The sequence below is a fragment of the Lepidothrix coronata genome, unplaced genomic scaffold (genome assembly GCF_001604755.1).
Source record: "Lepidothrix coronata isolate B3197 unplaced genomic scaffold, Lepidothrix_coronata-1.0 Scaffold220, whole genome shotgun sequence".
Classification (NCBI taxonomy): domain Eukaryota; kingdom Metazoa; phylum Chordata; class Aves; order Passeriformes; family Pipridae; genus Lepidothrix; species Lepidothrix coronata.
The window spans coordinates 134034-147209 of NW_016690400.1; the positions used below are offsets into that span (position 1 = coordinate 134034).

A 13176-nucleotide genomic window follows, 5' to 3' on the forward strand; every position below is an offset into this window, starting at 1 on the left:
TGTACACCTGCATTCATCACAAAGTAATAAAATCACTAGAAGCTATCACTGGCAGTCTTGAGATGTTAGAAATATTAAGTGAAAGCCTCATACACCAGCTGCAATGCCTACATGACTGGTTAATCATGCAGTCTGTTAACATGGTAAAGGAGATCCATTACATGCTGGAGTCTACTTTCTTACAGCTTGGAAATACTTTGTAGTACAGAATAAAATACTTTTCCTCTAAAATAACATCGGCATTTAGGTTCAATGGAACATATGAGCCAACTACCATTTGCCATAGAAGGATTAAAAAGGAGAGCTGTAACTGGCAGAACAAAACCACCAAATCACCTCTAAACCGATGGCTGAAGAAAGCAAGCAAGACTCCCAGGCAGAAATGTGCATCATGGGGTACCTCAATGCTGCAGTGGCAGGGTATGAGGCAAGACTGCAGTGAATAACTACTTTGCAAGGACACTTCAGTGCTACCCTTCTCGAACCACCTGAATGCACACTGTGTCTAATCTTATTCCTGTTTTCAGTGCACATTCTGCAACTTCAGTCGCTCAAAAGCAGACACCACAGAACTAAAGGTTCATCTAATACTGTGTTTGAAAGCAGTCCTTTTAAAATGAGATTACCCCTCAAAGAAAAATCCTTCTACCTTAATTCTCATGACACTTATGTCTCTTTATTTTGAGATGTGAAAGCTACACTTGGACTTCTTTTTCTATGTAGACTCGTTCACTTCTTATGGCCTTTCTTCACTAACAATTCCACTGGGCATGGCACAATGTGTGTACAAGGACGATACCACTAGGTAACAAAGAACCCATTACACAGCTAAGTAGTCACCAGTAAAACCTCCCATCCTCCAAAGTCTTCTCACTTAAAGCCCCCTTTAAGTATTGACAGGCTGCAATAAGGTGCCCCTAGAGCCTTCCCTTCTCCAGGCTGAACCACCCCAGCTCTCTTAGCCTCCCTCTTAGCTCTTAGAGGGGGTGTTCCATCCCTCTAATGATCTTGGTGGTCTCCTATGGACTCACTCTGACAGGTCAATGTCCTTCCTGTGCTGAGGATTGCAGAGCTGGATGCAGTGTTCCAGGTGGGGTCTCATGATACTGGAACAGAGGGGCGGAATCCCATTCCTTGTCCTGCTGGCCATGCTGCTTTAGATGCAGCCCTGGATGCAGCTGGCTTCTTGGGCTGCAAGTGCACACTGTTGAGTTGCATTCAATTTTTCATCCTCCAGCACCCCAAAGTCCTTCTTGGCAGGGCTGCTCTTGATCCCTTCATCCCCCAGCCTGTATTGATACCGGGGGCTGCCCCAGCCCAGGTGCAGCACCTTGCAGTTGTCCCAATTGTTGAACTTCATGAGGTTTGCATGTGGGCCCACTCCTCAAGCCTGTCAGGGTCCCTCTGTAGGGCACCCCTTCCCTCTGGTGCACCTGCACCACTCAGCGTGGTGTCATCCACAAACTTACTGAGAGTGCACTCAATCCCACTATTTGTCACTGATGAAGATAATAAACAGTCTGGTCCCAGCACAGGTCCTTGTTACTGTTTTTCTCTTGGACATTGATACGAAAGCACAAAGGGTTTAAGCAGGAAGGAAAACAGCTAAATCCTACATGAAAGCCAAACTGAAGGACAAAAAAAAAAATTCCCTTCTTTCTACACAGTATCTACAACATTACAGATCTTTGGGCTTCTGGTTGTGCAGGTTTACTTCTGGCCCCTGTCAAGAAGAATGACCTTTGGAAGCACATCTCTAATTTCTTCTTTCCAATATGACTATCCCTCAGTACTCTTTTGAAAGTAGTTAGCTGAAACTTTTTATGTCTGTTTAAGGAAAATAACGACAAAATTTCCATGTGCAATGTACACTCTTTACAGCAATGGAAATGAATAATGCTACTGGAGAAGTGAGTTTGGGACATATGGTATGACACACTGTGACTTTTAAAAGTATTTTTGTTAACATGAAAAGTAGTATTACCAGTTGAATTTGGATTTTCAGTTCTCCAATTATCTATGCAGTGGTTGCTTCTGTCAAATTCTTTTTAGTCACAATATAAGAAAGATTTAAATACCATCAACTTTTACTTCTAAAGTACCCTTGAAACTCTACTGCCATTCCATTGAGACTATAGCATGCCTCAGAAGATCCACCCCTCTAAACTCTGCTAGATTTATGCCAGATAAAGTGAAAATCTTTTAGAAACAGATTTTTGCCAGAGTGATCACCATGGTAACTGTAGCATAGACAAACTTTAACAAAGACACACTGTGTCCTATGTGACCTTCTTTAGAGCTAACACAACTTGAAAAAACACAGCAAACACTGGTTACTGACAGCACAACTGATGTTCTGAGTATGGACTTTAATAACATTATCAAAATCTCCACTGTTATCTCTAGCAATCCAGAGGGTAGACAACCATCTGAGAATAAAAACATTCATCCAAGTTCTAGTACATGTTTTCATTCGAAGTGCCTTTGTAGTCTGCTCTTATGAGATACTAGCTGGCACGACAGAATCCCTAGCAATTTTAACTGGAGAATTTTTTATGAGCTCTCTGTGTCTTAAGGCCAGTCGAATGTTTCAAAAAGCTGGCTTGACTCTTATATATAAAACTGGTTTACAAGGAGAAGTTTAGATCTACAGAGCAGTAGTAGTGTCCTAAGCTCAAGCACATTCCTTAGCTAAATACACATTTATGCTCAGCCCTGTTTCCTTAAGGTAATCTGGTATCCATCACACAAAACAGAAATCATGTTCAACTTTGTCACTGTCCTCACAAGGGACACTTACTGCAACCTGATGAAAGATGGCTTGCTTGCATACAAGCTTCTGGGAAGCTTGTATTAACATTAACAAAAGAACAAACAGCTAAATACTGCAACTAGTCATCTAGAAGGACACTTCCCCACTGAAGTGGGGATGTGAAGAGCACATCCAACACATGTAAGTCAAGGGGTGTCTCATGGCAGTCTGATTTGTCTAACTAGCCTTGGCAAGAAGATCAACTATAACCACTTCTAAAGTTAGATAAGGCCTTTTCTTCCACCTGTTGCAATTTTTAAATATTAGAAAATGATCCAATTACAGACATGAAGTCTACATACCCCTACTTAGTATATATATTAAAAATAACAAACTCAGGCTAATATGCAACAGATGCACATATCAAATTTTGGTATTTAAAGGAGTTACTCCCTGTTTTGCAATACTGACACTTCACTGGTAAGTGTCTTATCTTTTCCTGTTGGATTAGACTACACAGTATCAGGACTTTCTCCTGAAAAACACATTAATTTCTTTCTTAGCATGTGATACTGAGCTGAAAATAACCTGTTATTCATGCTTTTCAAGGGGAAATAACTACAAAAGGTCAACCTCAGGCATAATTTACCAAATTATGGAATTTGATTTTGGAGGCTAAGATACCAAGTCTTCCTGGGAAAAGGATAAACAGCATTTGATGAGTCCAAAGTTCATGTTCCCTTTGACTTCCAAATCCCCACAGACAGGACATGGCTTCTGAAAAGACTTATATGTGGCTTGAGAGTGAGACAGGAAAACGATGCAGTCCTGAATATTTTTGCCACTGAAGAAAGCTAGAGGTCTACACCAAAAACCTATTGGTGAAAATCACTCTTAAAAGGCTAAATTCTAGCAACACAGATTAACAAGAACCATTCTTCCAAACAAAACTTCTGTTATCCACATGCTTTCTGCTCTCCTTCTCTACTGCTGCTTCATATTACAACAGTGGACTAACAAATTTTGGTTTATTTCAGTATTAGTATTCATAAGCTACAAGGCAGCATTAAGCTTTTTAAGAACTGTGTATTTTTTCTCTTATTGGCCTTGAAGACAGTCTTTCAGAATCCTAGGTTCTTGCTTTCTCCAGCTCTTCATCTTCCAGGAGAGCTATTTGCAGGTGTGTCCCTTCTCTTAACTTGTTTTCATAAGCAGCTCAAACTCCCCTACTTTCAAGACAATTGTGAAGCACAAATCTGCATTAACAGCCATCCTCCCATTCTGGTTGCCACTTCTTCACCCTTCTCCTCTTGCTTTTTAGAGCTTCTCCAAGCATCTGCCATATGTATCACCACTCGATCTGGTTTCACCAGCTTCAAATCCACTCAAATCATGTTTCAGAGAAAAATGTGACATGTTATCTGTAAGCAGTTAGAGCAGAACACAGTGACCCTTCTTATGAAAGCTGAACATTTTTCCAAGTATCTTTACAGGGAAAATCCCTCCCCATATGCTGTCTTTCCTTCTTCCAGAAAACAGTTTGTTCCTGCTTGCAGGTCTACAGTGAAGGTCTCCCCTGCGCTGTCAGCAGGTTTGAGACAAGACATAAGCAAGCTCTAAGCCAGTGACTTGGGTCTATCTAACACAAAACCATTTTATCTCTTACTCGTCAGGGCAAAACTGAGGATGTGGAAGGACGTGCTGTGAAACCTATGTTTGCTGACAACACTGCAGTCCCCATTTCTTCCCTCAAAGAGATTTCTCTAAAAACCTCCTCCAGAACAGGTTTTCTCTGGATGGCTGAATTTTGTCCTGTGTGAGACAGACACTCACTGAATCGGACAGTTCACATGGAGCCAGTGAGTGCTGAGAGACTCACAGGGCAGGGAGAGTCCTTTTCCAAACCTGCTCCATGTGCCTATTAAATCTGTGTTAATTTTGTGCTTTTGGTTTCAGTATCTTGGTAGACTAAATTTCATGGTTGATTTAACATATTTAAGCCCCCAAAATTAAGATTTAGATCTTTTAACTTTACGCTTCACTCAACAAGCCCATTACAACAGAAAGAAACAAAAGGGAATGCAGACCACTAATTCAAATCTTCTTCCAGTATTAGTCTACAGGCTTTGCACCCTTTTCTACTGGCTTCTTTCCTATGGAAAAAGCATGTCTTCACATACCAATATTATTCAATTTCTTCTGACTTGTTTTTCACTATTTTTAAAAGTATGCACCCCTAAAACACAAAGAGCTGGAATTAAGAAAAGTTACAATATTCTGGAATATAACTGAGTTCAGGCACTCCCGAGGGAGAGCATGGTAACATTGCAAAAGATGTGGCAAAGGTACTGAGTCAACACACAGAAGCTAATGAGCAGCTTCCTCTGGACTCCTATTATACAAATGTAACAAAATTTATAATATTTATTATCTAGAGACAGGTGGAAGAGGTCCAGCCCACTACAACCGTGTCACTCGTGTTTAATTCGATAGGTTATGACTTTATACACACAGACAGGCACAAAAGCACAATAGCTACAAGGTGACCCCTAATAACTTTATCAGGTAAGTTATCAGAGAAGCCACGTCCTGAGCTGACTCAAGGTCCTCAATCCCATGGTCTGGGGGTGGCACTTCCCAGATGAGTCCACAGGGGAAGTTCTGGGAGTCACCTCACTGACCAAGGAGGTTGTTCAGGTGGTAGGGCTATATGAGATGCCTGTGAAAAGCATTCTGGTGCGGTATTAAGAGTTGTTAGGGGAAGTTTAGGAGAGGAACCAAAGGCAGGGGAAATGAGAGATCAAGGTGGTTTGGGAAAGAAGTATGGGAAAGTACTGGGATAAGGAGATAAAGGAAGCTGGTCACATTTAAAGAGGTTGCTCATTGGTACTGCATGGCATCTGCCTTGCATCTGATCACCACAGTCTGTCCTGTCTTATCATTAAATGCTATTTCTGACTCTTTTTGTCAGTATGGTTATTACTGAGCTTTCTAAATAATAGCAAAGTTGCTGGGCCCTGCATTGTCTTATGTTTTGTGAAAACACATTAAGGGGAAGCAATATTTTTAATGTCACTGTTCTATTTAAAACACAAGTACTGGCTTTACACGAGCCTTGAAAATGTACCATCTACTGCTGCTTTCTCCAGTCCAAAGACAGACAGTGTATGTGAACAAATGACATTCTGAAGTTTGCATCCTTCCCCAAATTTTCACATCTTTCCCCTTCTTTTGGGAAGGCTAAACTAAAGCTGAATTGGCCTGTACTAGTACTTTCAATCAATCCAGCTGAATATCTGGATACTTAATTTTTTTCTTTTTGACAGTCAATAGGGAAATAGGCTTAGTTGTTGAAATGTCAAAGTCCTCACACTCAACCACTTAAGCCACTCAAAACACTGGAAAAAGTGAAAGTTTCTTAGATAAACTGCAGTTAGTCAGAGCCTTTTCCCACAACAAGGAAGCATGGTGGTGAATCATTACTTAGAATCATTAGGAGACACTGGTTTCAAATTTTAAAAAGTGAAATAAGAGGATGCTTGAGATCACTTCCATAACTGAATTATTTACTGAGCTGAATTTTTTTTAAATCCAGATAGCATTTGCACAATTATCCTCCTAATTTTGTAAGAACTTTAGGATTAAAAAAAAAAATAAATATTGATTTGAAATTTCCTTTTTTACAACAATCCACGCAGCTACATTAGGTAGCAAGCACCATGTTGTTCTAGTTACTAATATGTATGTGGGGGTAGGATGCCCTTAAATTGTGGTTTTACTTCATTTCCTGAAAACTAGGAGTTTGGCTGATACCAACCCCAGGCAGCTCTGCAGAGTTGTTTAAGACTTTAACCAAACAGGAAGCAACTAGGCTGTCTCAATCCTGATTACTGCAACATGCCCAACTAAAAAAAAAAAAAAAAAAATCCACCTGGTGTCTTTAGTAAGATTTGGATCCAGTAATTCTAAAAGCAAAAGGCTTTGAAAGAAAAGGCTTTGTCTGCCCTTTAAATTAGTTGCTTATCTCTACAGGTTGTTAACATCACGTTTTCTTTCTTCAGTTACCAAGGTGAGAGAAATGACTTCTTTGTCAGGATAATAAACAGATTATCAATTATGCCCATCCACCAGTTGAAAATAGCAGTAAGATATTTGTAAGGCCTTGGATAAATGTGTTGGACTAAAACTTTGGACCTCAAATTAAAACCCAGCATTAGAAAAATAGGCATTTAATATTTTGTCATAAGGCAATACAAGTTAAGATTATATGAATAAGGACTGGAATGGGTGACTATTCACCACTTACTAAAATTGTGCTTACTTGAATCCGTTGAAATCTGGACATCTTTTGCTGATCCCTGTGTTGAACCATCAACATCATCATCTTCATCTGTGAAAACAGAAACATTTAAAGAAAGGATTTCTGTCAATTTGAACTACGGGGGAGGGAAAAGGTGCTTGTCATTTAAGAGCAATTTCCACCAAACAAGCTAGCACAAAAGGATTCAGACAGAAAAGCACACTTTCTTTTTCTACCTATAGTAATTAATACAATAAAAACAGCATTGAAAAACCCAAATCTGCATTGCCATGTAACTACAGTGAAGGCATACCTGAGATCCTTCTACGATTAGCTTTAATATTGCAACTACTGCATTTCATCCCTTTCTAAAGCTGCAGTGTTTATCTATGACTGAAGTATATATGGTTTCCATTAAGTTTTCAATCACCAAATCAATCCAGGAACTGCAGCAACAGCCTTACAGTCAGAAATACAGGTGTAAGTAATTTCCACAACTGAAAAATAAATCTGCAGACACACAAAGAGGAAGAAATTGCTGTTCTCCAGAAGAGGACTTTGACAGCAGCTCATCACTCTCACTGAAAGCTGGGAGCTAACTTGTCAGCTAATAATGCACCCTGTAAAATTACACATAAAACGCTAAGATTAAAATAAATGCTATGAACATTTGCTTCTGAAGGTAACAAGCTGACTACATTCTCATTCCTGACACTCAGGGCCATACAAGAAGGCCAGTGCAAATCCAAACATTATCAGTTTTTCTTCTCTAAGGGTAGCAGTAGCGTGCAACACAAGTCAACTTGGTGTGCTTATCATATAATGGTATTACCCACACCCACTGAAACTCCCAGTCAGTCTTGATTCGGATGCAGGCAAAGCTCTCAAAAGATATAAGGCAGGCAACACCCTTAAAAAAACCTATGCCTTGCAGCTGAGGGAGAAAGCAGGAAATCAAAGCACAAAACAAGAATGAAATAATAAAATCAAATCGGTAAAGACAGATCTTCAGAGCAAAAGAGGTACTGGGGAAGTCAAAATACCAAAGCAGGGAAACCTTCAAAGAACCAGAATCACAGCATGTCAAGAAGGTTGCTAGGCAGGAGTCCTGACAACAGGTAACTTACTGAACATTTATGTATTGATTTAAGTGACTGCAAGAAAGACCAACAATAATGCTTTTGGGCTGGGGCTTTTAAAATAGAAAAGAAGTGTTGAAATACTTTCCCTGTTACAGCTGACAAACAGATCAAGTTTCAAATTGGAGAGAAATTTAGACAGTATGGGTTTGAAATACCCTGAAATAAAAGGAAGCTGAATGCCCTCTTGAATTTCACTTCAGACAAAATCAGGTTAAAAAAAGAGTAAGTAAATACAACAATAAGAAATCACTGCTCCTGATTGCTCCCAACCCTCTTCTCAGTTTAGATGGGAAGAAGCTGACACGTTTTGTTACTCTTTCTCATTCAATCAGGATAGTAGGGATATGTATACTAACAGCATCTTGAAACTATTCCAGTGAAGTTCAATGACTTATTTTGAAATTCACTGAGATGGGAGTCAGATGTAGGAAGCGGAGATAACTACCATTGCTTCCCCTGGTAGTTCAAGAGTTTTGAAAAGCATAGAGATGCTGGACATGAGGCTCAGCATTTATGCAGTGGCAAAGGCAGTCTGGACAAATGGTCCCCAGCAGGTCAAGGATGATGTATGTGCTCATTCACTGCATGGGACAAGGCAACTGGCACTTCCTGAACACCATCATGGGAAGAGCTATGCCTGCAGCACTTAACTCATCCAGGCAACTGCCAACACTTGTTTGGTACCTCAGACTGGTCTTTTCAGGATAATCTGAGTGATGCCCTTGGTCAGCTGTGGCAATAAAAGAGCACCCTCTGAGCATGCCCCTTCTGAACGTGAGAGCTTCTGAACAAGTGTGCTTCCACAACAGGTCCCACAGAAGTGCTAATTATTCTCCAACAGAGGAGCACTTTGCTCCCCTGAAACATCCCTAACAGGCACACAATCTTTGAGATCTGTGATTTGCCACCCAGAGCCTATGCCTTCACTTGGAGAAGCAGCAGCAGTTCCTGGGGCAGCTGTCCTGAGCTGTTTTGTGCTCAAAGGAGCATCAAACGCATCCTAACAGAGTGTTAGGGAGCTGCTGGACTCATTACACATCTCACTAACTCAGCACATGCCAGGAGCTAGAGGGTTTTTGGAAGAAAATGCAGGTTTGTTCTGTGAACATGGGTAACAAGAAGGACCACGAGGCCAGAGCACTGAGTTTCCTTGACACAGATGATGTGAGAATTAGTTTAAGACAATTCTTGGCTCCACCTTTGAGGAAGAATCTGGGCAGAGAAAAAGACCATATAGCCATGTATTTGGTGCTTTTGGTGGGGACCTGCAGACACTTTCAGACAGATTTCCAGCAGATGACTGAGAATGGCAAAACTCCAGCAAGGCTCAGCAAGACGTGAATGGTGTAAAAGGATTCCTTCGTATCATACTAAATCACTGGAAATGGCACAAATTAAGTTAGTGAATACATCTCCATCTCTGTGTGTCTGCTTCTGACCACCAGTTAATGGCTGCATTTTCTCAATTCAAATTACAAGACACACATTTTGACTAAAGAAATACAAAAAAATATTATTACTTTAAAAAACCTTGAATACAGATAACATAATCTCACATACTTAGCATGTAGCTTAAGTCCTGAAATGGAAAACCTTCTTCCATCACTTAAAATACTGAAGAAAGGGACTAGAAGATGCTGCTATAACTTGGGTTCTTTCACTCAAGAAGCTCTGTATTAAACTGTTATTTAGAGGTGCTTTAAAAATTAAAAAGTGAGAAAGTTTAATTCTGACATATTAAAAGAGCATACCACTGTTTAAAAGATAAACTTAGTTAACATCAGAAAAATCATACCAAAAGACTATCTAAGAGGTTTGTGATTTAACTTTTGTTAGTAATAATAACACATCCTTATTGTCACTTAAGTTTTGGGACACTTGCGAAATATCTAACAATAGACCTGAATCAAAGTTCAAAACGAGTCTTCCAGCAAAATCAAGCCCATCCAGACTGTTTAATTTCTGTTATTTCTTATGCTGGAAGCATTAAAATTCCATGACTTTCAAGTGGGTGCTGTACTTCACCTTCTCCCACTAGCAAGCAAATTCACTAACAAGAAAAATAAGTCACTGAAAAAAAAACAATCCACAAAAGCAAGCTAACGCCTCCTCTCTGCCAGGGCACTTTTGTAGGTCCATTCAGTGTATCTGGGTCACGCAGACCCAGGGTCATGCAGTTTATGCAGAAACAGGACTCCTGCCATAGCTTCTGCACATGAGAACACATGGCTCTTCCTAGCAACCAGCTCCCCTGCACAAAACCAAACCTACATGTTCCAAGCAGAAAGCTCAAGAGCAACCTGTCAGGTTGAGAAAAGTGCAGTTGAAAATATTTAATTTTTGTGAGCTATTATTTTGCCTACCTTTTATTTCCTTTCCTATTGTATTTAGGCACTAAAAAAAAAAGGCTTTACAAGAGCATAATAACCAAAATATAAATTGGAAAATACTTCAGTAACTGGAAAATACTTAAAAAAGAATTCTCTCGTTCTTAAGAGCTGTTCAACATTCACTCTAGATGGCAGCAGAACATTACCCTGGCTAGACACATGGTTTCATTTCAGCACAAAGATCTTAAAAGGACAGATGCTTAATTCAAGAGACAAGTCAAAATATCCGTATGCATGATATGACAAATAAGTGTAGCAACGATAACACACCACAGATTTTTCGATTTCAGCTTTTCACTTTCTGTGCACTTAGTGTTTCAAGAACAGTTAACGAATTGCCCTGCACCAGTAAAGAGAAGTTTCTCCTTTCTGCACACAGCGTGCATTTCAAACCCTCTAACCTGCCCCATAAATAGCAAGAAGTTATAGTACTGCCACAAAAGCCAGTAAAAATTAGCAATAATATGCTTCAGTGAATTACAACACTAGGTTAAATATACTCAATGTTGAAATTTTTACCTGATTCGGTTTGCAAATTTTCCGATATTCGAAAACAGTGCAATTTGCTGAAGTTGCGAGAAAATAACTGCACACAACTTGGAGGAAGAATCATATTCCTTAATCTTCCAAAGGTACATTCTGGTGGGACAATTATGTAGCAAGCAGCATGAGCCTATAAATAACAGCATCAGTTAAGAACTCAAGTGATACGCAAAGAAAGCAAATCTGTTTATAACAAAATATGACTGGAATTGCATAACTCAGGTTAGGACATATATAGATCTTTCGTTAATCACTTTCATGAAATGAATGGCTCGTTTTTTCATCCTAGATTTTCATTTGTTCATTTCAGTTTTTATATAACCAACAGTGGGAAGTCTTAATATGTGAAGAACTTTCAAGGATCACAAACCTGGTCTATCAAAAACTGAAGGTTTTTATACAGCAACATGGAGAAGTTTAAAGTTTTGGTCTCAAACTCTGAATCTTCCATTCCATACAGATATTTACTGGGGCAAAATGGGAAAGGTGCACAGGTTAAATTGAATAGCTTGAAAATAGCAGTATCCTCTTAACTCACTTGCAGATTCAGAGATAACAGTGTTTTAAGTTTTATTCCAAAATGTGACTGGCTGGTTTCTGCCTTTTTACTGCTGCAACATCTTCTGCCATTATTGAATACACTTACCTTTGTATCTATGGCCATACAGCCTGTTACATTTCTTAGATTCTTCTCAAAGACAGCCCCTCCCACCTCGGAAATCATGAACCAGATTAAAATACAAACCTCACAACGTGAAAAAAAAATATTCAAATCCTACCTGAAATACTGAATAACCTCAGAGTTTTATTTTAAATTATTATTACATAGACTACCTCATCTTGCATTAAGTGTCAAATTAATGATATATTACATATACTTTTCAGTTCCCACCTCATCAGGTGTTACTTTGCACTTTCATCATATTTTAACACGAGGTGGCATTAAGTGGATGGGCCAATTGTTATCTACACAGCACACTGTGTATCAGTATGTGAAAACCTGTGGCTTCCATGAAGATTACTGAAGTGCACCATCACCTTGCACAGGAAATAGACATGTGTCATATGAACGGAAAAACACAGAAACTGATACTGACAACTTAGAAAAATCCCAACCACACAGGCTAAGACCTATTCTATACTGAAATATGAGTAAACATATTAGAATGGTAAGTCTTTTCTTTGACCTTGCAGAATTTACGTGACTTGAAAGAAATTCTAATTTAACACAGAAAAAGTGGCTTCAGGCTTCTAAGCACAAATTCATATTTATTAGCCCCTGCTAAATTTTACTTCCACTGGATTTACATAAAGCTTAACTGCAACTTTGAGAGTTGCTCATATTAAAATGACTGTGAGGAAGATTTTCCATCTAACACATAAATATATATTTATATAAATTAAGTGTATTTACAAAGTGTACATAAAATATATTCATACAGTGTACAAATAAATTTTATCAAGTGTTTAAACAAGCACATGCACCTATATATATGGTTCCCACAAATATATGCAACAGCACAACATACCAGGATGCCACACCATTCACATCTCATGCCAGAGAGCACCTCAGAAGACCCACAGGTTTTTTTGCAAACTTCACAACGAGCACTTGAAGAAAGATTTCCCTCTCTCCAGTGGTGGTGGTAAGTATCCTGAGGGAACACATCATGACTTAGCATTACATCAAACAGATACAGAAGCATCTTCAATCCAAGTTTAAAATCAGCAATTCAAACAGCTCTGAAGAAACAGTAACACAGACTAGAACATTAAGTTTTTCTCAAGATAAATAGGAATCTGAACAATCTCACATTTCGCCAAAAGAAGTTTGTTAACATTATCAGAAGCTTATCACAGTGTTTTTTCTTCCTAGGCCACTAAAAAAAAATCCTTTAAAAAAAATCCTGAAATATCAGTATTTTGCAGTATGTTACTGTAGGAAGGTAAGAAACTAGGCAGTTTTGCCTTGTCAGACTGCAGGACAAGATAATGTTTGCCAGGGATGCAGTGCAGCCAACAGCTCAACACACAGAGAAAAAAGAGTTC

The 13176-nt window shown here is 39.1% G+C and overlaps 1 protein-coding gene across 1 annotated transcript in view; it reads right to left on the reverse strand.

Annotated features, from left to right (window-relative positions):
* DGKQ (diacylglycerol kinase theta) overlaps positions 1-13176 on the reverse strand; it is a 93989-nt gene that overhangs the window by 40261 nt on the left and 40552 nt on the right. Inside the window, exons 5-7 of the mRNA XM_017833746.1 lie at positions 12657-12782; positions 11104-11257; positions 7074-7142 (exon numbers count right to left, since the gene is read on the reverse strand). Coding sequence (XP_017689235.1) covers positions 7074-7142; positions 11104-11257; positions 12657-12782 — 349 coding nt within the window. The remainder of the gene's footprint in view (positions 1-7073; positions 7143-11103; positions 11258-12656; positions 12783-13176) is intronic.